At 52.7% G+C, this 23,843-nt stretch overlaps 2 protein-coding genes across 3 annotated transcripts; one reads left to right on the top strand and one right to left on the bottom strand.

Moving 5' to 3' along the window:
• The first annotated feature begins 3,560 nt into the window (after positions 1-3,560).
• Positions 3,561-8,149, top strand: TOR2A (torsin family 2 member A). Of its 2 annotated transcripts, XM_061433594.1 has the most exons (5): positions 3,930-4,289; positions 4,892-5,157; positions 6,103-6,278; positions 6,938-7,065; positions 7,390-8,149. In XM_061433594.1, the coding sequence occupies exons 1-5, from the start codon at positions 4,139-4,141 to the stop codon at positions 7,632-7,634; spliced, it is 966 nt and encodes a 321-aa protein (XP_061289578.1). In that variant the 5' UTR covers positions 3,930-4,138; the 3' UTR covers positions 7,635-8,149. The 2 variants fall into 2 exon arrangements, with proteins under 2 accessions (XP_061289579.1, XP_061289578.1); XM_061433595.1 differs by lacking the exon at positions 6,938-7,065 and having other exon boundaries at positions 3,561-4,289; positions 7,390-7,525.
• On the bottom strand, positions 8,081-23,808 carry TTC16 (tetratricopeptide repeat domain 16). The gene is made up of 14 exons (XM_061433569.1): positions 23,668-23,808; positions 22,868-23,040; positions 22,449-22,539; positions 22,152-22,295; positions 20,648-20,748; positions 20,416-20,545; positions 18,392-18,606; positions 17,489-17,733; positions 16,973-17,114; positions 13,256-13,421; positions 11,986-12,128; positions 11,674-11,833; positions 10,538-10,622; positions 8,081-9,476 (listed from the first exon to the last, which is right to left on the bottom strand). The coding sequence occupies exons 1-14, from the start codon at positions 23,683-23,685 to the stop codon at positions 8,257-8,259; spliced, it is 3,033 nt and encodes a 1,010-aa protein (XP_061289553.1). The 5' UTR covers positions 23,686-23,808; the 3' UTR covers positions 8,081-8,256.
• Between the last annotated feature and the right edge of the window lie 35 nt (positions 23,809-23,843).

The raw sequence follows: 23,843 nt of genomic DNA, 5'->3' as shown, positions 1-23,843 counted from the left end.
ATGATCCAGTGGATGTTGGCAATTTGATCTCTGGTTCCTCTGCTCTTTCTAAAACCAGCTTGAACATCAGGAAGTTCATGGTTCACATATTGCTGAAGCCTGGCTTGGAGAATTTTGAGCATTACTTTACTAGCGTGTGAGATGAGTGCAATTGTGTGGTAGTTTGAGCATTCTTTGGGATTGGAATGAAAACTGACTTTTCCAGTCCCATGACCATTGCTGAGTTTTCCAAATTTGCTGGCATATTGAGTGCAGCACTTTCACAGCATCATCTTTCATGATTTGAAATAGCTCAACTTGAATTCCATCACCTCCACTAGCTTTGTTTGTAGTGATGCTTTCTAAGGCCCACTTGACTTCACATTCCAGGATGTCTGGCTCTAGGTCAGTGATCACACCATCCTGATTATCTGGGTCGTGAAGATCTTTTTTGTACAGTTCTTCTGTGTATTCTTGCCATCTCTTCTTAATATCTTCTGCTTCTGTTAGGTCCATACCATTTCTGTCCTTTATTGAGGCCATCTCTGCATGAAATGCTCCCTTGGTATCTTTAATTTTCTTGAAGAGATCTCTAGTCTTTCCCATTCTGTTATTTTCCTCTATTTCTTTGCATTGATCACTGAAGAAGGCTTTCTTATCTCTCCTTGCTATTCTTTGGAACTCTGCACTCAGATGCTTATATCTTTCCTTTTCTCCTTGGCTTTTTCGCTTTTCTTCTTTTCACAGCTATTCATAAAGCCTCCCCAGAAGCGGGCCGGCTGTGACGGACCAGACTGCACAGAAGCGTGGCCGAGAGGAGCTACCCCACGTCCAAGGAGTGGCGGATGCGCGGGCTCAGGAGGGCCAAGAGGAGCTACTCCACGTTCAAGGTCAGGAGGGGTGGCTATGAGGAGATACCCCTCGTCCAAGGTAAGGAGCAGCGGCTGTGCTTTGCTGGAGCAGCCTTGAAGAGATACCCCACATCCAAGGTAAGAGAAACGCAGGTAAGATGGTAGGTGTTGTGAGAGGCATCAGAGGGCAGACACACAAACCATAATCACAGAAAACTAGTCAATCTAATCACACGGACCACAGCCTTGTCTAACTCAATGAAACTAAGCCATGCTGTGTGGGGCCACCCAAGACAGGCAGGTCATGGTTGAGAGGTCTGACAGAATGTGGTCCACTGGAGAAGGGAATGGCAAACCACTTCAGTATTCTTGCCTTGAGAACCCCATGAACAGTATGAAAAGGCAAAATGATAGGATACTGAAAGAGGAACTCCCCAGGTCGGTAGGTGCCCAATATGCTACTGGAGATCAGTGGAGAAATAACTCCAGAAAGAATGAAGGGATGGAGCCAAAGCAAAAAGAATACCCAGCTGTGGATGTGACTGGTGATAGAAGCAAGGTCTGATGCTGTAAAGAGCAATATTGCATAGGAACCTGGAATGTTAGGTCCATGAATCAAGGCAAATTGGAAGTGGTCAAACAGGAGATTATTTAACTTATATGCAGAGTACATCATGAGAAATGCTGGGCTGGAAGAAGCACAAGCTGGAATCAAGATTGCCGGGAGAAATCTCAATAACCTCAGATATGCAGATGACACCACCCTTATGGCAGAAAGTGAAGAGGAACTAAAAAGCCTCTTGATGAAAGTGAAAGAGGAGAGTGAAAAAGTTGGCTTAAAGCTCAACATTCAGAAAATGAAGATCATGGCATCTGGCCCCATCACTTCATGGGAAATAAATGGGGAAACAGTGGAAACAGTGTCAGACTTTATTTTTGGGGGCTCCAAAATCACTGCCGACGGTGACTGCAGCCATGAAATTAAAAGACGCTTACTCCTTGGAAGGAAAGTTATGACCAACCTAGACAGCATATTGAAAAGCAGAGACATTACTTTGCCAACAAAGGTCCGTCTAGTCAAGGCTATGGTTTTTCCAGTGGTCATGTATGGATGTGAGAGTTGGACTGTGAAGAAAGCTGAGCACCGAAGAATTGATGCTTTTGAAGTGTGGTGTTGGAGAAGACTCTTGAGAGTCCCTTGGACTGCAAGGAGATCCAACCAGTCCATTCTGAAGGAGATCAGCCCTGGGTGTTCATTGGAAGGAATGATGCTAAAGCTGAAACTCCAGTACTTTGGCCACCTCATGGGAAGAGTTGACTCATTGGAAAAGACTCTGATGCTGGGAGGGATTGGGGGCAGGAGGAGAAGGGGACGACAGAGGATGAGATGGCTGGATGGCATCACTGACTCGATGGACGTGAGTCTGAGTGAACTCTGGAAGTTGGTGATGGACAGGGAGGCCTGGCGTGCTGCAATTCATGGGGTCGCAAAGAGTCGGACATGACTGAGCGCCTGAACTGAACTGAAACAGGAGATGACAAGAGTGAACGTTGACATTCTAGGAATCAGCGAATTAAAATGGACTGGAATGGGTGAATTTAACTCAGATGATGATTATATCTACTACTGTGGGCAGGAATCCCTTAGAAGAAATAAAGTAGCCATCATGGTCAACAAAAGAGTCCGAAATGCAGTACTTGGATGCATTCTCAAAAACGAAAGAATGATCTCTGTTTGTTTCCAAGGCAAACCATTCAGTATCACAGTAATCCAAGTCTATGGCCCAACCAGTAATGCTGAAGAAGTTGAAGTTGAACGGTTCTATGACGACCTCCAAGACCTTTTAGAACTAACACCCAAAAAAGATGTCCTTTTCATTATAGGGGACTGGAATGCAAAAGTAGGAAGTCAAGAAACACCTGGAGTAACAGGCAAATTTGGCCTTGGAATACGGAATGAAGCAGGGCAAAGGTAAATAGAGTTCTGCCAACAGAATGCACTGGTCATAGCAAACACCCTCTTCCAACAACACAAGACTCTACACATGGACATCACCAGATGGTGAACACCGAAATCAGATTGATTATATTTTTTGCAGTCAAAGATGGAGAAGCTCTATACAGTCAGCAAAAACAAGACCAGGAGCTGAGTGTGGCTCAGATCATGAACTCCTTATTGGCAAATTCAGACTTTAATTGATGAAAGTAGGGAAAACCACTAGACCATTCAAGTATGACCTAAATCAAATTCCTTATGATTATATAGTGGAAGTGAGAAATAGATTTAAGGGACTAGATCTGATAGAATGCCTGATAAACTATGGACGGAGGTTCGTGACATTGTACAGGAGACAGGGATCAAGACCATCCCCATGGAAAAGAAATGCAAAAAGCAAAATATAATGGATAAATATTTTTGGCTGTGCCCGGGGGTTATGTGAGATCCTATTTCCCCTACTAGGGATCAAACCTGTGCCCCCTGCAGTGGAAGCATGGAGTCTTAACAACTGGACTACCAGGGAAGTTCCATAATGGATTTTCAATAATCATTTATTGATTATTTTGTGAGCCAAAACACTTCATGTGCCTGTACTTCATGGAAATATCACCATCCCTCTGATGAGAGGTACTGTTATCATAAGATATACAAGGGGCATGCATTTGTGCTAAGTCTCTCAGTTGTGCCCAACTGTTTGCGACCCCATGGACTGTAGCCCACCGGGCTCCTCCTTCCATGGGATTCTCCAGGCAAGAATACTGGAGTGGGTTACCATGCCCTCCTTCAGAGGATCTTCCCGACCCAAGGATCGAACTCGCTTTTCTTACCTCTCCTGCATTGGCAGGCGGGTTCTTTCCCACTCGCACCACCTGGAAGCCCAAGATATACAAGGCACCGTATATTAGGGCACATAGTAGGTGCTCACCAAAAGCTATTGGCGCTCTTTTATCATATAAAAAGGGGCGGGGGGAGAGCACAGGAAAGGCGCTTTACAAGGTACCGCACAAGTTTTTGCTACAGTTGTTACGTCACCCTTGGTGGTCATAATCCGTCATTTATTATTGTTTCGGGGCTGTGATGGTCCCTCAGTTACCGTGGCCATGGAAACGCAGTGCGCAGTCCCGCATTGGACGGTTCGCGGGCTCCCCCTGGAGGCCGCCTTGCAAGCCTACGGGGGACCACGGGGAGGGCCCCGGAGACAGAAGCGAGGGGGGCTGGGAGTTGTAGGCCGCGGAGCGATGCACGTCGGGAGTCGTAGTTCTCGGCAGAGGCGGTTGCCGGCCCCAGACTGAGCTTCTGCCTCACCCGGATGGCGGCTGCGACGCGCAGCTGCCGGCCCTGGGGCTCGCTCCTCGGGCTGATCTGGCTGGTCTCGGCCGCGGCCGCGTCCTGGGATCTGAGTTCGCTGCGTTGCAACTTCGGCTCATTCTGCGAATGTGACTTCCAGCCCGACTTCCAGGGTAAGGAGCCGAGACCCGAGAGCCGGGCGGACTAGGGGAGACCTTGGATCCCGGGGTTGTGCCGGGGCCAGACGTGGAGAGTAGACCCAAGAGCAGACCCCCCGAGACTTCCAGACGGCCCGGGCTGGAAGTGGGCCCGGCGTTGAGGGATCCTGAGAGCCTGGGGCACAGGACTTGGGGCGAGGGTTTAGGGATGCCTGTTTGGAAGTCAGGATGGAGAGATGCCTTTGACAGCAGAGACCTGGGTGGTGGTCGAGGGTGGGCAGTTTAGACCTCCGCACTGGTCTGGCCCATCAGGGGAGAAGCCTGCCTTGAAGTTGGGCAGGAGTCTGGGGCCGACCCTCTTGACAGCTGGCAACCATTTAGGGCTGAGCTGCGATCCAGAGGGCCACCTGGTGGGGAGGCTGCAGAGCTGAGTCAGCCTGAGGCAGAGGACACCCGCTCCCCCCCCCACGCCCTGTAGCCAAGGCCCTCACTCCCTTTCTGCAGACGGCTTGTAAAAAAAAGTCCCAGAACCCGGATTCCCAGACATGACTTTCCTCCTGAAACTGTTCCGCTGAGGACGTGTGTCCTCATCTCTGACACTGTTCTTGTGGCCCTAGGTCTGGAGTGTGACCTGGCCCAGCACCTGGCGGGCCAGCACTTGGCCAGGTCGCTGGTGGTGAAGGCACTGAAGGCTTTCCTGCAGGATCCAGCCCCCACCAAGCCGCTGGTCCTCTCTCTGCATGGCTGGACCGGCACTGGCAAGTCCTATGTCAGCTCCCTGCTGGCGCACTACCTCTTCCGGGATGGCCTCCGTAGCCCCCACGTGCATCACTTTTCCCCGGTCATCCACTTCCCCCACCCCAGCCACTTGGAGCGCTACAAGGTAGGCTGGTGGTGTCCCGGCCCACCCTCTGCCGGCACTGTAGGGTGACTCCCCTAGAGTGGGAGTGAGTCCTGAGCCCAGAGAGGGGAATCCCTTGCTCCAGGCAACACAGCCAGTTACAGCCTCAGCCCTCAGGACCCATCCTAAACAAAGCTGAGGGTGCTATCACCTGGCAGGGAGTTCTTGATTTAATGCCTGGGAGCCAGTAAAGTACCTGCGTGCCAGGGTTGTTGTGAGGGACGTTCGACTATAGAATCACAGGTGTTATTTATTGAGCACTTATCTTTGCCAGACAACCTGCATTATCTTCTCTCAGTAAAGCCCTTAGAGTAAGGGCTTTTGAGGCTCAGAGTAAGTGCTCAGGAAATATTAGCTCTATTGTTGTTGATTGCAAGGTACTGTCCAGGCTGATCTGTTTCAGCTGTCACAACTCTGTTGTGAAGGTTCAGGGAGCAGGAAGGTGCGTTCCCCTTTTCTAGAAAGCAAGACGTGTCAGGAAGGAGCCCCCTGACAATGCAGGTGTGAGGCCTGGCTCTGCGTCCCTGTTCTCTTGTTGACTTGCTGTGTGAGCTTGGATTACTCTCTGCCCCTCTCTGGGTCACAGTTTCATCATCAGCCTCATTAAGGGATCGGTGCTCTTTGGGAGACCATATCTTCCTGAAAAGATGAATTCTTTTTAATATTTATTTTTATTTATTTGGCTGCATCTGTCTTAGCTGCAGCATGCGTGAGCTTTGATCTTTGTTGCAGCACATGGGATCTTTAGTTGTGGCGTGTGGGATCTAGTTCCCTGACCAGGGATCGAACCTGGCCCCCTGCATTGGGAACGCTGAGTCTTAAGCCACTGGCCCACCAGGGAAGCCCCATTAATTCTTGTTTTGGGAAGGAATCTGGAGTTGGGGAAGCAGCTCCAGGTGCCCTCATACTCTCGCCTCTCTCCCACAGAAGGATCTTAAGAGCTGGGTGCAGGGGAACCTCACTGTCTGCAGCCGCTCCCTCTTTCTCTTCGATGAGATGGACAAGCTGGCCCCAGGCCTGATAGAAGTCCTGCGACCTTTCCTGGGCTCCTCCTGGGTTGTCTACGGGACCAACTATCGTAAAGCCATCTTCATCTTCATCAGGTGGGGCCAACTTTGCAGCGGGCATTGGTGCGGGAACACTTGTCAGAGGTCTCAGCTATCCAGTCTGGTCCCATGGTCCCGTAGCAGAATACTGTTCCCCCCCAGGGCCCATTTGGATTCCCCCCAAAGTCCCCTGTACCCTCACTGGCGACACCGTCATTCAGGGTGTTTAACTCCCCTTTGACATTCTCAAAGCCTGGGTTCATTCTCTTAATCCTAATTTTTTTTGTGGCACTCCTGCTGGGTTAAGTTTTCCCTCTTTTGTGGCCAAGAGGACACAGGCCTGGGAAAAAACAGGACTAGGAACCAGTCCCACCTCTGAGAGTCCCAGCTGTGTTTGGGCAAATCGCTTCACTTCTCTGAGCTCCCATCTCCTTTTCTGAACAGTAGGGCCAATCTTAATGCCCTACTGTCCTCCTCGAGGCTGAGTGAGGAAAGTTGGTAAGGGACCTAAAAGTGTCCCATTAATAGAAACTGTAAAGTGCATGGCACAGATGGGCAAACTTCTGGGGTCGTGGTTATGGATGAGCTCAGGAGAGGGGAAGCGGTTCCTGGGGCGTTTTGAGTGAGCGGGGCCCCTGGTTCAGGTCCCATTAGGAGGCTTGTGGGAAGCCAGAGCTACATCCTGCCCTCACTGTCTGCGTCCCCCGTGGTTTTAGCAACACCGGTGGTGAGCAGATCAACCAGGTGGTGCTGGAGGCGTGGCGCAGCCGCCGGGAACGTGAAGAGATCGGCCTGCAGGAGCTGGGGCCGGTCATCTCTCAGGCTGTTTTGGACAACCCGCACCGTGAGTTCAGCGGAGGACCCCACGCCAGAGGGGCTTCCAGACTCGGGTCTCACTCCCAGATCACACCCAGGGCTGGGCTGGGCTGGACTCCCTGGGGGTGGGCCAGGCTCTCCCAGGTCAGATGCTCAGCCCACCGACCCAGTACTTTCCAGCCCAGGCTTTGGTGCTCGGGGCTGGCGGACAGCTTCCCCCGAGCCCAGCACCCAAGCTGGGCTGGGAGGATTCAGGCCAGCAGCCTTCCTGCACTTCCTTCCCTGTGGGGGTGGGTGGGGGCCTGGCTGACCCCTGTGAACCACAGCCTCTTCCCATGGCTCCACCCTGCAGATGGCTTCTGGCGCTCGGGCATCATGGAAGAGCATCTCCTGGACGTTCTGGTGCCCTTCCTGCCACTCCAGCGGCACCACGTGCGGCACTGTGTGCTCAACGAGCTGGCCCATCTGGGCCTGGAGCCCAGGGATGAGGTGGTCCAGGCTGTGCTGGACAGCACCACCTTCTTCCCTGAGGACGAGCCGCTCTTTTCCTCCAATGGCTGCAAGATGGTGGCTTCCCGGATCGCCTTCTTCCTCTGACTCTCCCAGGTGGCATCCCTGTCGTCCTCTACCTGGCCAGGTTGTGAAGGAAAGCCCTGGACCCTCTGCCGGAGGGTCCCTGGTCCTGCAGCGTGGGACCCAGAGCATACTGTGAAGATGAGGAGGGCTGTTGGCTGGGCCGTGAGACAGAAGGCCGGGGCAGGCCCTGGCTCTTCATTGTCTGAGGGCATCTTGGCCTTTGCCTCCTTCCTCAGGGAAATCACTGGTCACCCCAGAATTTCAAGGAGCCTTGACCGCAGCCTGAGCCTTAAAATGTGAATTGTAACTCAGGGACAGTGGCTCGTGGCTGCTCCCTCCTTCTTCTCTCTGTTCCTCTGGCCCTTGCCCCAGTACCATATCCACGCCCAACCCTGTGTCCCCATATGGTAAAACCAGGCTGAGACTTCTGTCTCCGTGAACAGAGGGACTCAAGTTCACACTGGAGCTGAGCTTTTCAAGTTTTTAATTTTGTACATGAAGAAAACAAATACAATAAATTTAGTCACGGGACCAGAGGATGTTGGCCCAGGTTCTGATTGCTTCTGAGGGAGGCTGCAGCGCAGAGCAGAGTGGGGAGAATCGCCCTGCACTGCAGTAAGAAGTGAGGGGCTGAGCATCCCTTTCAGAGAGCAGCCTCACTGCTGGGGCTGGGCTTCTGTCTTGGGTCCTGGGCGGTCTGCATGTTGCTAAGACTTGGGTTCAGTCCCCAGGTGACCTCGGTCTTGCTGGAACCTGGGCTTGCGCTCTGGGCTGCCTTGGACTGGCTAGGCCTCTGACTCTGAGCCTGGCCCTTGGTGGCCTCAGTGTTGGAGGGGCTCCAACTTGAGTCATAGGAAGTGTTGATTTTGCTAGGACTTTGGATCATTCTCCAGCTTTGGTCCTGGGTGGCAGCTGCCTTTCTGAGTCTCCAGCTCTGACCATCGGCACCCTTGGACTTTCTGAGCCTCCGCCTTGAGCCCTGGGTGGCCTGGGTCTTGTTGAGCTTTTGCCTTGGGCTCCAGGCAGCCTCTGTCCTGCTGGGCCTCTGGTTTTGAATCTGGGTGGCGTCTGTCCTGCTGGGCCTCTGGCTGTGGATGAGGGTGGCCTCCGTCCTGCTGGGCCTCTGGCTTTGAATCTGGGTGGCGTCTGTCTTACTGGGCCTCTGGCTGTGAATGAGGGCAGCCTCCATCTTGCTGGGCCTCTGGCTTTGAATCTGGGTGGCGTCCATCTTGCTGGGCCTCTGGCTTTGAATCTGGGCGGTATCCGTCTTGCTGGGCCTCTGGCTTTGAATCTGGGTTGTATCCGTCTTGCTGGGTCTCTGGCTTTGAATCTGGGCGGTATCCGTCTTGCTGGGCCTCTGGCTTTGAATCTGGGTTGTATCTGTCTTGCTGGGTCTCTGGCTTTGAATCTGGGCGGTATCCGTCTTGCTGGGCCTCTGGCTGTGAATGAGGGAAGCCTCCGTCTTGCTGGGCCTCTGGCTTTGAATCTGGGCGGTATCCGTCTTGCTGGGCCTCTGGCTGTGAATGAGGGAAGCCTCCGTCTTGCTGGGCCTCTGGCTTTGAATCTGGGCGGTATCCGTCTTGCTGGGCCTCTGGCTTTGAATCTGGGAGGTATCCGTCTTGCTGGGCCTCTGGCTGTGGATGAGGGCGGCCTCCGTCTTGCTGGGTCTCTGATGGTGGCCTGGGGTGGACTTGGTTTCTCTGGGGCTGTGGTTCAGGCTTAGGTCTTTCCTGCTGTCCCCCGAGTCTGAGGACTGTGTCCTTAGCAGTGAGGAGTCAGAGACTGTCACAACAGTGGTGGAAGTGCTCCTGTATTCCTGACCTGTACTAGACGTCTCCGTCTCCGAGGTGGACCTGGTTCTGACTGGGAAGGATGTGTCCAGAGAAGCTGTCAGGCCGCCTTCCCCAGACAGTCCCAGGAAAGGGAGGCTTCTAGGCCTCACCTTTGCCTATGACCCAAAGGCCTCCTATGGCCAAGGGGGAAGGCCTCCCAGATCTCGCCAAGCCCAGCCTTCCTGGCACCCTGAGGCCTACAAGTGAGTCATGGCCATAAGATAAAGGGCAGAGATGGAGGTCCCCACTGTCCAGCACTGGCCTCCACTCTGCCGGCCACCGCTCGCCCTCTGTGTCCAGCTACCACCAGCACCTGCAGGGACCTGGCCCTCTGCAGCAATTCTCTGTACTCTACTCCACCCACACTTCCCCCCTGGGTCCTAAAAACCCTTCCTGACACCCCCCCCCCACTCCAAGGGGGGCTAAATGCACCCACAGTTCTCAGGACTCCCCTCCACGGTATGGCTGCACTGTCCAGCCCTCTGTGTCCCTTGTTTCCTTCAGGACCAAGATGTCCCTGGGGCAAGGACTGTGCCATTCATTCGTGCACCGGTGTCCTGCACAGGCTCAGCCACTGGACGCTCAACATGTTTGCTGAATGGCAGGAAGGGGACTAGACGCCCCTACGTCCGTCCCTCCCCGGACTGCCCACAGCTGCTTCTGGGACTCAGAGCCGCATTCCCAGGTTTTCCATTTTGTCCCTTCCATGTTGGCACCTGGCGGAGCTGAGGGTAAAAGCCCCCTAGACACGCATAGGCTCTGTGGGGTAATTTCAGGGAGAGGCCAAGGGGGCAGAGAGAAGAGGGACAGGGTTGAGCGGGGAATGAAGGTGGAGCAGGCAGCAATGATGAAGTGCTTCGAGTGAGAGCTCCTGCCCAGGCTGCGTGCTGGGCATCCCAGAGGGTTCCCCTCACTCCCCCTCTCTGGGCCCGCCACCCCGCTCCCGCACCTCCAGCAAAGCTGGGATGAGCCCTCCTGCTCCATATATACACAGCAGTAAGCAGCAGAGGCCAGATTCATACCCAGGCCTGGGAGCCTCTGACTCCTGACCTTTGCCCTCCCTGCTGCATTGGCCCATGCAGGGGGACTTACAGCCCAAGATGGAGCCTAAGGAGGTCTGGCTGATGTAGCTGTCGGTCAAGGATGACTCCTTGCTGGGGGCCGGCTTCAGCTTCTCCTAGGGTCAGAGACAGGCTGGGCAGTTGGCAGGCTGTGGGAGGCCACAGCTCTAGAAGGCCAGCCACTTAGAGCTCCTTGGGGGCTGCAGTTTAGGGCTGGATGGGGACATGGAGCAGTTGACTGCTTGTGCACTTGTTGGCAGTGTTAGGAATCAGAACAGCCCTGATGGAGGAGGGGCCCAGAGCCAGGTGATAGGGGCTTCTGGAAAACTGGGAATGTGTTCTTTCTTGAGCTAGAGAATGGAATCATGGTGGGTATTCAGTTTGTGAAAATTCATCAAACAGTTCACTGAGGATTTGTGTACTTTATGTTCCACTCAATGAAAAGTTTTTAGCAATGAATCCAAGTGTTAAAATTCTGGGGGCTTCCCTGGTAGTCCAGTGGTTAGGAATCCGCCTGCTCATGCAGGGGACACAGGTTCAATCCCTGGTCCGGGAAGAGCCCACATGCCACAGGGCAACTAAGCCAGTGCACCACAACTCTGGATCCTGAGCTCTAGAGCCATGACTTGCAACCACTGAGCCCATGGGCCTTGAGCCCGTGCCCCACGACAAGGGAAGCCGCTGCAATGAGACGCCCGCACACCGCAGCAAAGAGGAGCCCCCCCCCCCCCCACTGCAACTAGAAGTGAAAGGAAGTCGCTCAGTCGTGTCCGACTCTTTACGACCCCATGGACTGTAGCCCACTAGGCTCCTCCATCTATGGAATTTTCTAGGCAAGAGTACTGGAGTGGGTTGCCATTCCCTTCTCCAGGGGATCTTCCTGACCCAAAGATCAAACCCGGATCTCCTGCATTGCGGGAAGGTGAGTGTGGACAAAGTGTAGGAAGCCTGCCTCTGTGAGGGGCCCCAATTTTCACCTGCACTCCTTCAGGTGTACCCCTTTACTGGTACATTCTCCACCTCACAGCAACATGTCCCCAGCCCAGGTCACATAGCTGAGTCGTGGCAGAGCCAGCCTCTAGCCAGCCTGTAGCCCTCAGCCCTGGCTTGGGGTACAGTCCTCCCTGCGCCTCCAGGAAACCTGGCCCTGGCATGGGGCGCACTTACCTTCTTCCCAGGAACCTGCACCTCTTCCTCTGTGCCTTCTGGCTTTGCCTGCGGGAACTGGAGAGGGGTCTCCATCTCCTTGGGGGTCTCCAGTAAAGGCGGCTCCAGCTTCCAAGAGAGGATCACGGCCCGGGCCCTCTGTTCCCGATCCTTGAGCTGCCTGCCAAAGCGAGTTGTCAGAGTGCTGGGTAAGCCTCTCTGACTCACCCTGCCCTCCCTGGGATTGGATGGTGGCCTGAAAAGGCAAGTAGGTGCCTTGAGCCCCAGCCGTCCCCCAGCTCTGGGCCTGTGGGCCCTCCTGTAGAAACTTACCCCAGGATGTCCTGAGGGGTCCTGGTGTACATGCTGTGCTCCACCACCCGCTCCAGCTGCAACCTAGCCAGGTTTGCCACCTGGCTGCTTAACACCTCTTCTACTGACATGCCGGGGAAAAGGTTGGCCATCAGCGGAAGCAGCTGCCAGGAAGGAAGGTGACCAGAGTCAGGTGTGGGCCAGGACAGGGGCAGATGGTGTGGTGCTGTCCTGACTGGCAGAGTCCCTTCTCAGGGCCGAAGAAGAGAAGAGTTTACAAATTCAGCATCAGTCGTTCAGTCTCATCCGACTCTTTGTGACCCCATGGACTGCAGCAACCCGCCAGACTCCTCCGTCCATGGGATTTTTTCCAGGTAAGAATACAGAAGTGGGTTGCCATTTGCTTCTCCAGGGGATCTTCCCAATCCAGGGATCGAACCTGGGTCTTCTGCATTGCAGGCAGACTCTTTACCATCTGAGCCATCAGGGAAGCCCTTTTATAAATTGTTGTTTCTAAAGGGCCAGACCCTTTGGGCCTGAACTATTGGGAGATCTTGAGAAAGGAACTATTACGTGAGGGAGTTCTGAGTCTGATCATGGCTTCTGGAATCAGCTTGGAGGGTGTGACCTCCAAGCTCCATGACCTGGCCCAAGGGAACTGACTTCTCTGAGCCCTACCCTCTTCCCTCTGTAGATTATGGGATGATGATAATGTTACCTGTCTCATAGGTGTTAAAGAGGGTTAAACAGGGTGATATAAGCTGAAGTGGTTAGAACAGTGCCTGGCTCTGTGTTACCTGCTCAGTCGTGTCCAACTCTTTGCGACCCCATGGACTGTAGCCTTCCAGGCTCCTCTATCCATGGGCCTCTCCAGCAAGAATACTGGCGTGGGTTGCCATTTCCTTCCCCAGGAACAGTGCCTGGCACATAGTAAATGCTCTGGCATCATTATTGTCTTAGTCACTCAGTCATGTCTGACTCTTGTGACCCCATGTACTGTAGCCCATCAGGCTCCTCTGTCCAAGGGATTTCTCAGGCAAGAATACTGGAGTGGGTTGTCATTTCCTTCTCTAGGGGATCTTCTGAACCCAGCCATTGAACCTGTGTCTCCTGCTTTGGCAGGCAGATTCTTTACCGCTGAGCCACCAGAGAAGGTATGTAGTAAATGCGCTGGCATTAGCAGTGCATATCACTGCTAAGAATCCAGGTTTCTTTTAGGGACAGGGCGTATCTTTAGGAGGTCAGAGGTATTGATTCTGGAGCCTACCCTCCTGGCCCAGCAAGAACACACCTTGGGTTGCTTGGGGTCAAGGAGCAGGACAGTGGCAACATCCTGGCGGGCCCCAAAAATGTTCTGCATGAGCTGCCGGCTCCGGGCGCGGTACAGGTAGTACTGGGGCTTCTGGGGATTGTGCTGGATGGCCATTGAGAAGTGGTTCTCTGCCTTCTGGAACTGCCTGCAGGACACAGTGGGCCACAGGGTGCTCTGAGCCGGGCCACCTAGGAGAAATGGGCACTTCTGGACCTCCCTGGGGAGTTTAGGGAAAACAAGGCTAGTTTCTGCTCCCTGCCATCAACACCCCTCTTGATGGACCCAACACTTAAATGCTAGTGTAAAGCCCCAAAATAAGTAGACATTTTTATGATCTTGGAATAGGAAGGGCTTTCTGAATGTCATAAACCCAGCAGCTAAATATGGAAAAAAAAAAAAACAAACAAACTAATTGACCACAAATCCCATTATTTAGTAGCAAAAACACCACAAAAGAAATCAGCAAATAGGGAAGAATATTTTGCCACATAAGGCAGATAATAATCAAACTTTCTAGCCTACAAAGAACTCTTATAACCAAAAAGACTGGGCAATTTAAAAGCAAATGGGAGAACAATTTAGACAGACCATAATGTGCCAATGCTGCTACTGCTGCTGCTAAGTCGCTTCAGTCGTGTCCGACTCTATGCGACCCCAGAGATGGCAGCCCACCAGGCTCCACCGTCCCTGGGATTCTCCAGGCAAGAACACTGGAGTGGGTTGCCATTTCCTCTTCCAATGCGTGAAAGTGAAAAGTGAAAGTGAAGTCATTCAGTCGTGTCTGACTCTTAGCGACCTGGTGGACTGTAGCCTACCAGGCTCCTCCGTCCATGGGATTTTCCAGGCAAGAGTACTGGAGTGGGGTGCCATTGCCTTCTCTGAATAAACACGTGAAAAATGCTGTCCTGCACTCACAATTTAAATATGCAAAGTCAATCCAATGCAAGAGAACCTTTTTTTTTTTTTTTTAAATGCAAAAAAGCAAAATGGCTGTCTGGGGAGGCCTTACAAATAGCTGTGAAAAGAAGAGAAGTGAAAAGCAAAGAAGAAAAGGAAAGATATAAGCATCTGAATGCAGAGTTCCAAAGAATAGCAAGGAGAGATAAGAAGCCTTCTTCAGCGATCAGTGCAAAGAAATAGAGGAAAACAACAGAATGGGAAAGACTAGAGATCTCTTCAAGAAAATTAGAGATACCAAGGGAACATTTCATGCAAAGATGGGCTCGATAAAGGACAGAAATGGTATGGACCTAACAGAAGCAGAAGATATTAAGAAGAGATGGCAAGAATACACAGAAGAACTGTACAAAAAAGATCTTCATGACCCAGATAATCAGGATGGTGTGATCACTGACCTAGAGCCAGACATCCTGGAATGTGAAGTCAAGTGGGCCTTAGAAAGCATCACTACAAACAAAGCTAGTGGAGGTGATGGAATTCCAGTTGAGCTATTTCAAATCGTGAAAGATGATGCTGTGAAAGTGCTGCACTCAATATGCCAGCAAATTTGGAAAACTCAGCGATGGTCATGGGACTGGAAAAGTCAGTTTTCATTCCAATCCCAAAGAATGCTCAAACTACCACACAATTGCACTCATCTCACACGCTAGTAAAGTAATGCTCAAAATTCTCCAAGCCAGGCTTCAGCAATATGTGAACCATGAACTTCCTGATGTTCAAGCTGGTTTTAGAAAAGGCAGAGAAACCAGAGATCAAATTGCCAACATCTGCTGGATCATGGAAAAAGCAAGAGAGTTCCAGAAAAACATCTATTTCTGCTTTATTGACGATGCCAAAGCCTTTGACTGTGTGGATCACAATAAACTGTGGAAAATTGTGAAAGAGATGGGAATACCAGACCACCTGACTTGCCTCTTGAGAAACCTGTATGCAGGTCAGGAAGCAACAGTTAGAACTGGACATGGAACAACAGACTGGTTCCAAATAGGAAAAGGAGTATGTCAAGGCTGTATATTGTCACCCTGCTTATTTAACTTATATGCACAGTACATCATGAGAAATGCTGGACTGGAAGAAACACAAGCTGGAATCAAGATTGCCGGGAGAAATATCAATAACCTCAGATATGCAGATGACACCACCCTTATGGCAGAAAGTGAAGAGGAACTAAAAAGCCTCTTGATGAAAGTGAAAGTGGAGAGTGAAAAAGATGGCTTAAAGCTCAACATTCAGAAAACGAAGATCATGGCATTCGGTCCCTTCACTTCATGGGAAATAGATGGGGAAACAGTGGAAACAGTGTCAGACTTTATTTTTCTGGGCTCAAAAATCACTGCAGATGGTGACTGCAGCCATGAAATTAAAAGATGCTTACTCCTTGGAAGGAAGGTTATGACCAACCTAGATAGCATATTCAAAAGCAGAGACATTACTTAGCCAACAAAGGTCCGTCTAGTCAAGGCTATGGTTTTTCCAGTGGTCATGTATGGATGTGAGAGTTGGACTGTGAAGAAGGCTGAGCGCCGAAGAATTGATGCTTTTGAACTGTGGTGTTGGAGAAGACTCTTGAGAGTCCCTTGGACTGCAAGGAGATCCAACCAGTCCATTCTGAAGGAGATCAGCCCTGGGATTTCTTTGGAAGGAATGATACTAAAGCTGAAACTCCAATACTTTGACCACCTCATGCGAAGAGTTGACTCATTGGAAAAGACTCTGATGCTGGGAGGGATTGGGGGCAGGAGGAGAAGGGGACGACAGAGGAGGAGATGGCTGGATGGCATCACTGACTCGAAGGACATGAGTCTGGATGAACTCCAGGAGTTGGTGATGGACAGGGAGGCCTGGTGTGCTGCGATTCATGGGGTCGCAAAGAGTCGGACACGACTGAGCGACTGAACTGAACTGAACAGATTAGCAAAGTTAAAAAATAGTGTTAATACTCTGTGCTAGGGAGGTTTGGGGAAATGAAGACTTTCTTTTACTGGGGGAAGTTTATATTGGTTCATTGTTTTTTTGGAGAACAATTGGGTATCATCTTTAAAATGTTAAAATTTCACACTCAACAATTTAACTTCCAGCAATCTAACTACAGAATTGCCAGTATGAATGGATGGAAACATATGTCTTGGGTCTCATTACTGCATTATTTATGGAAAAAAAAAAAAAAACAAACACTGAAAACAGCCCAAATTCATCAGCAGACTATTGTCTAGAGAAATTAATTGTGGTACTTTCGCCGAATGGAATACTTTGCAAACAATAAAAGAGAATGAAGTCATCCTATATGTAACAGCCATGGGAAGTAAAAAAGCCTGTCAAATATTAGCACGAACTCACTTTTGTAAAATGATAGTAATTGTTAATATATGCATAGAAATCAATCTGGAGGACTCTTTACCAAACTCACCCAGACAGGGGAGGCGTTGGCAGACAGGTATTAGAAGCAACTTCCGTTTTCTGAATCTTATGTTACTGAATACTTACTTTTTTTTTTTTTAATAAAAAGCCTAATTACCATAACAATATTCAGGGAAAAAGTGAAGGATTTTTAGAGAAACCTTGGAAAATAAAGTTGATATTTAGGAGACTTAACTGGGAGAGCAGAGACATCTTGACTGAGGGAGCCCAAACAGGCGGCTTCATCCGACTTCCCCGGCCCCGCCCATAGCCCAGTCGGCCCCGCCCATAGCCCAGTATGCCCCGCCCCCGGCCCCGCCCCACCCACCATCGGCTCACCTGCTCCGGTGCTCGCAGAAGCCCAACTTCTCCTGCAACAGGCCCATGCGCAGGTGGGCGCCCTCGTCCTTCGGACTCAGTGCCAGCGCCTGCTGGTAGTCCGCCTCAGCAAAGGTCAGGTTGCCCAGCTGGAAGAAGCAATCTGGAGCGCGGGGACTGAGTGGGGATCGCAAAAACCCAGGGCGCAGGAGCCGCGGCCCAGTTGGCTCCACCCCCTAGGAGGCGGGGCCTGCAACTGGTAATACCCGTGGGCGGTCGCCAGCACCTGCAGCTGCTTTTCTGTGCAGCTGGGCACTCTTTCCAGATACCTGATCTGAGCATTTTGAAGGACTATGTAGCCAGGTGGTCTCTCAAACAACGTCCCCCGCCCCGCCCCGCAGTAGTGTGTCTCAGTGGGACACTGAGACTCCTCTTCGGCCTCTTCTCCCTCCCTCCCTCCCTCGGGGCCCTCGAGCGCCCAGTCCAGGCCTTAGAGAGGCAAGGGGCTCACGCCGGGCTCCCCGGGACCCCACTCACCGCCGCGGTTGATGTAGAGGCCTTTCTCCTGCTGCTCGTCCTTGAGCGCCTTGTTGAGCAGCAGCACGCTCTCCTGGTAGGCTCCCTGCATGTAGCAGTGCACCGCGAAATCGTTGTAGGCCAGCAGCAGTTGGCGCTGGGCCTGCTGTACCAGCTCCTCTTGGTGGTCGCTCATCATGTCCAGCGCCTTCAGGAAGTCCTCCACTGCCAAGTCAAAATCCTGGAGCCGTCGGTACATGGTGCCCCTACGGGAGAGGCATATGAGAGCCAGAGCACCCCCACCGACTCGGAGTGTCCCAGAGAGTGGATGCAGCTCTGGGTCCTCTGACCTCTGGAGGTGGCAGGGGGGCCTCCGCGCTCATGCATTAGATTTGGCCTGTGCGGCTCCCCGATTGCTACTGAGCTAGCCTGGTGATTCTACTTTCCTTTACAAATAACTTCTCTCTCTTTTTGGGAGCAATGTGCCTGCCAGCCACTCTGCTAAGGCTTTTTGTACACAGGATGTTTTACCTCCACTGTTTCTTGAGAAAACCCAGGGTCAGGGAAGTTAAATGGCCCAGAATGAGGTGTTGAGCCCTTGCTGGGGAGGTAGGGGGCGCAAATTCAAACCTAAGCCTCCTCTCCTGGGCTGAGTTGGGCTGAGCCTCCTAGTATAAACTGCTCAGCAGTCCTGGGGGTCCAGGATTCCCAGGTTAACAGGCTGCTGCCTGCCCCTTCTCCAGAAGCAGTAGCAGAAACCACCTCCCATGATCCCTCGGTCTTGATGGCGAGCAGGGAAAGACCCTTAGAGACTAGATGGGGAGACTGAGACCTGGGGAGGGTCATGGGCTCTCCTGAGATCACACAGCACATCTGAGGCAAGGCAGAGCCTGGGACCCAAGACAGCATTTCCCCACCCAATACCGGAAGAGGAAGAAGCTGGGGTCCAGAGGGTTGTTCTCAATGGCACAGTTGATGCACTGCAGCGCATGTTGCAACTTGCCCTGCACGGCCAGGACCCCGGCATCTTGGCGTGCCTGCTCAGCCTGGCCCACCATCACCTGGAGCAGCACCTTGGCCTGTGGGTGCTTAGGATCCAATAGCAAGGCACTGTGTAGGTCTCGATAGCAGAGGTTGGGCTGTGGGGGTGCAAGGCAGGGATGGCGTCAGGGCTGCACCCAAGCTGAACTCTCCCCTGTTCACTGTGGGGAGGCAGACCTCTGGGCAGGCCAGCATCATGCCACCCATCTTCAGTGCCCCACCGCCCCCTCCTCCCCTCCATTGCTGTTTTGCCTTTTCTATCTCTTGAAGGAGGGAGGGAGCATTGTGGGAAAATCCTATCCAAGGCCCCATCCCTACTGGCCCCTTTCCAGATGTGACCTCAGGTGAGCCAGGTCTGCCTCAGTGGTTTTTTCTGTAAAATGGAGCTACAGATGCCTCCTCCTTGCAGGACTTCTGCGAGGCTCACTTGAGGTAGGGGGAGGCCATGGTCTCCTGACCATGACTGTCATGGTCTCCCTGTCCTCCCCGGTACACCCTCCCAGACACCTCTGACCTTTAAGCCCAAGACAACTCTAACCAAGAACAGACTCAGGCCTGGGCATGAGCAGAAAACATCCCTAGGCAAACACCTTCCACTGGGTGAGCAGGTCAGTCAGTCAGTCAGTCAACAGTTTTAGCAAGCACCCCATGTCCTGTGGGGTAATTGGTTGAGGGCGAGAGAGGCAGTGTGGACACTGGGTGGGAGGGGAAAGATGGCAGAGGTTGGGACAGGGCTTTGGAACAGGTGGACTTGGGCTCAAGGGGAGCAAGTTAGCCAGACCATCTGAACCTGCTTCCTCATCTGTGAGAAGAGGACAGTGGGTTGTGTCTAACCTCAGAGGGTTACTTCCAGCCTTAGAGACAAATGTGAGTAAAGTGCTTAGAATGTGTCTATGCATTGTAGGGAGCAGCTGCAATCCCAACACTCAACGATAATTGTCAATAATTACTAGTCTCCTACCTTTGAAGGAGACTCTCCCACTGAGTCACCTGTGGGACACAAGAGCCCAGCCCCCAGCAGAGGGAGGCTCTTGGTTCCAGCACCCTGAGGACACCCTGCCCACTCTAGCCCATCATGTTCTTCCCCTTCCTGAGTCTCCCTGCCTGCCCCCTGCCCCCGCCCCCTGTCCAGCACCCTGGCCAAACTGGAACAACAGGCCTTGTTCTGGACGCCTCTGTTTTCCTCACTCTCACCTCTCCAGCCCCCCAGTCAGTCTCTGGTCCTGCTTCCAAAGGTCTGAAGAACTTGCCCCCCATCCTTGCCACCATCCTGCCCATCCTCCCCGAGCCCCACTCCTATCCAGATGGATGGTACCCAGGCTTTCAGTCTCCGGATTTTCCCCTCTGCCCCTGCCCCCCGAGCCCACATGCCCCCTGGTAGCCAAAAGTACTTTTCTAAGGCCCACTGCCCCAGGGAGCACCCTTCTGAGGTTCCTGCTGCTCCCCAGGAAGACGTCAGGGTGCCCTGGGGTTCACGAGATCCTGCCCATCACTCTCTCATCCCTGCAGCCCCTCCTTCCTTATGACCCCAAGTCACATCTAAGGGATGCCTGGTGGCCTCTGATGGTGCGTCACATAACCGGGAAGTCAGTCCTTGTGTAATTATTTGCTGGGGGCCATTTCCTCTGGCCTGTGAGTTCCGTGAGGGCAGGGCAGGCCGAGGCTTCTCACCTTGTGGTTTTCAGGGATTGGCGCAGGCCTGGCAGAGAACCAGGGCTGAATGATGCTGGAACAACTACCTGACTGGGCAGGAGTGGTCAGCGCTGGTCAGGGTTCGGGAAGGACAGGGCTCCCACCACACTGCGGGCTGTGGCCTCTGGGCTGGTGTATAGCCTAGCCACCTCCTGTAATCACAGCACCCAAACGGGGAGGAGGCCCACCCATCGGCCCTGCCCGCCCTGTTCTACCTTCTGGAAGAAGTTGTAGAGCCTGGCCCGGAGGATGTAGACATCCGCATTGGTGGTGCCTTGCTTCACCTCCTTGGTGACGAATGAGAGGCATTCACGATGCTTTTTGAGGGCCAGGAGACAGGCCATGCTGTGGGCGGAGGGCAAAGGTGCTTGGTCTGCCCAGTGAGAGGGGCAGGAAGGGGACCCTGAGGGGGACAAAGGCTAGTAAGCTCTTGATCAGGGTGCTCACCATCGATACCGGAAGCAGAATTTCTCAGGCTGGAGCTCAGAGGCTTGGGAGAAAACGGTCAAGGCATCCAGAAAGGCGCATTGCTCAAAAAGGCACTGGCCCTGGTGACACAGAGGATTGTCAATCCTGCTTATAACCCCAGCCCAGCAGCCTCCATGAATTGAGGGATGGCCATCACTGGGGTGGAATGACAAGGGATGGGGACAGAGTCCTTCAGATCAGAGAGAGATTTTAAGAGATAGAGATACAGACATAGAGAGATACAGAGCTGGGGAGACAGCAAGACACAGAAATATACAGATAGTGACAGAGAGATAGCAATACAGACATAGGAACAGGGAAAAAAGAGAAAACCTGAGAGGTGGATCAGAACAGCAGGTCTAACGGTAACAGGCTCCTTCCTGGACCAGGGCTCCAGATGCCAAGCCCTGTATTAAGAATACAGGGAATTTCTGTATTCTTAGGGATACATATAACTTAGGGAGTTCCCTGGCTGTCCAGTAGGTAGAACTCAGTGCTTTGACTGCAAGGATGTGTGTTGGGGAACTAAGATCCTGCAAGCTGCCCAGGTGCAGCAAAAAAAAAAAAAAAAATCCCTAAATATATCTCTTTGGGACTAGGTAACATTCCCCTTTTAGATGAAGGAACTGAGGCTCAGAGAAGTGAAGTGACCTTTCCAAGGGCACACAGAAAGAACAAGACTGGCCTCAGGACCCCCACAGACAGTTTAAGCATGTGGTCTGGTTTTAAGAATGTTTTTCAGAGTTGAATAATAATAATTATTATTCCTATTATTTTGGCTGCACAGCATGGCAGTGGGATCTTAGTTCCTGACTAGGGATCTAATCCAGGCCCCCCCCCACCCCCCTCACCTGCAGTGGAAATGCAGTGTCCTAACCACTGGACTATCAGGGAATTTCCAGAATTGAATTATTATTGACATTAAAAACCAAGACATCAAAGTTGTGAACATGGGGGGAAAAATCAGGGCTTTTGGGGGATTTTATGGCTTAATATCACCTTTTTTATGCATTACAAATGGGGGATACTCTTGTCTTTTTAGTGCTGGGAGCCTGTGGACTCTAGGGCTGTGCTGTCCAGTACAATAGCCACCTGCTGCCCATGGCCATACAAATTCAAATCGATTCTAATTAAATATCAGTACAATTAAAAAATTAGTTCCTCAGTCACACTCGCCACATTTCAAGGGCTCAACAGTTCCACGTGGCCCTCAGAATGGACAGTAATCATCGTGCCAAGTGATTGCTGTCACTAGTGCAGAAAGTTCTATTGGATATACCCAGCCCTGGTGGTGGATGAACCTGGACGGTGGGAGAGGTCGTAAGAAGGAGTGGCAGGAGGGGACACAGATGCAGGGACAAGAAGGTCACCAGGGAGTCAGGGCTGGCCCTGGGAGCAAGGAAAACCCCAGAGTTGGAGGGAGAGCCAGCAGGCCGGGGTGGGAGGTGGGTGCCTTGTATGGGCCTAGGGCAGCGCCGGGCACCTTCAGGTAAAGCACCAGGGCAAGCCGCTCCAGGTAGTTGCTGTTCTCTGGCTGGGAGTGGTAGGCCTTCCGAAGGTTCTGGGCGGCCGAGGAGAAGTCGCAGAGCTGGATATAAGCCTCGGCTCTTAAGGCATAGAATTCTACCTGAGGGAGAGGGGACCCAGACTGCTGTTGCCCTCCCCACGATCCGCCCTGAGGTTTGCCACTTGGCTACCACAGGGACTCGGTGGCCCTGAGAGGTGAGAGTGTAAGCGTGGGACAGCAACTGCCCGTGCCCACCCAAACCCTCCCTCTCACCAGCTGGGGGTCCAGGTGGAGGGCGCGGGAGAAGAAGAGCACGGCCATCTCCCAGTCCTCTTGCTCCAAGCACTGATGAGCTCGATGGTAGCTGTGGGGGGCAGAGGGGCACAGGCGGGGGGCGGGGGCTGGCCGACTTGGGACCAGCCCAAGACATAGATCTGGGGCTTTGGGAATGGGTTGCAAGGAAGAGGGACTTGGGTAGGAAGACAAGAGGGGTAGACAGAGACCCAGGGAGAGGAGGATGGCCATTCTTGGAGCTCATCCAGCCTTTTTTTGCTGCTGAGGTGGAAGAGCCCTATTATACAGTTGAGCTCGCTGAAGCTCAGAGAGGGAGAGTAACTGGCCCAAGGCTGCACAGCATGTCAGTGGCTCTGCAGGGAAGGAACCTGGGACCTCTGGGCAAGGGAGTCACTCACTATTCCCTGACTTTGAGGGGCACGGTTAACCCCGTAGCCTTTGGTTTTATATCATCAAAGTTCTGGAAGATTTGGCTGGTCCCAAAGATGCGCTGGAGGGTCCCCTTTGGCACAGGAATCACCCATGGCTTTGGGATGTGTTGTGAGGGAGCTTTGTCATGCTCCAGACCATCCTGGAACCAAGCAACAGCAAGCTGGAGCAAGCCTCAAAGACAATCCCCACTCCACTGACACACTCTCCTCGGGTGTTTTACAGGATGGGGGAGGGGGTGGAAAGGGGGCCTGGGAGGAGGCACAGTCTGGGGTCTGGCGGCCCTCCTAGCCCCATTCCCCTTAATCTCTCTGCGGTCCTGCCTCTCTCCCCTGTGGTCAAGATCTCACGCTCACACTGCTCTCTGCTCTCCTCCTGGTCCCCCTCAGCTTCTACCAGCTACCGATACCCAAAACTCTTGTCTGCAACTCAGGCCCTGCCCCAAGCCAAAGGCCCTGAGGGTCTAGCAACGTCTTGTGAGAAGATCTATGTTCCATTAGTCTGTAAGTCCTGTCTATCCCACTTCCTACAGATCTCTCAGATACCTCCTCTTATCTCGTCTGGGTCACTGCCATCTCTGTCTCTATGCCAGCTCCGGCCACCCCTCCGACCTCCCCACCCCTAAGACCTCTGTTCTTTGCACAGCAGCTAGGGACTTTACAGAATCGCACAACTGATCTGGCCTCTCCAGAATGAAAACCTTCCCTGCGAACCCATACATGGTCACTTCTCCCCCACCCTTTGCCTTTGCTTTAGCCTTCTCCCGCACCTCTCCGGAGTCTGTCATGAGGCCCCTTCGGGGAGGACCCCTCGGCCTGGACCAGCTTACTCGCGGTCCTCACTTTCCTCTTGGCCCCCTCCTCCGGACGTTGCTAGGCATCATCTCCAGGACGCCCACAGGCTCCGCCCCTCTTAGCCACGCCCCCGGAATCCCGAAGAGTCCAA

This window comes from Bos javanicus, chromosome 11 (genome assembly GCF_032452875.1).
Source record: "Bos javanicus breed banteng chromosome 11, ARS-OSU_banteng_1.0, whole genome shotgun sequence".
In the NCBI taxonomy this organism is placed as follows: Eukaryota; Metazoa; Chordata; class Mammalia; order Artiodactyla; family Bovidae; genus Bos; species Bos javanicus.
Note: the sequence above shows the minus strand (reverse complement) of the source record. Positions and strands in the feature narration are given on the sequence as shown.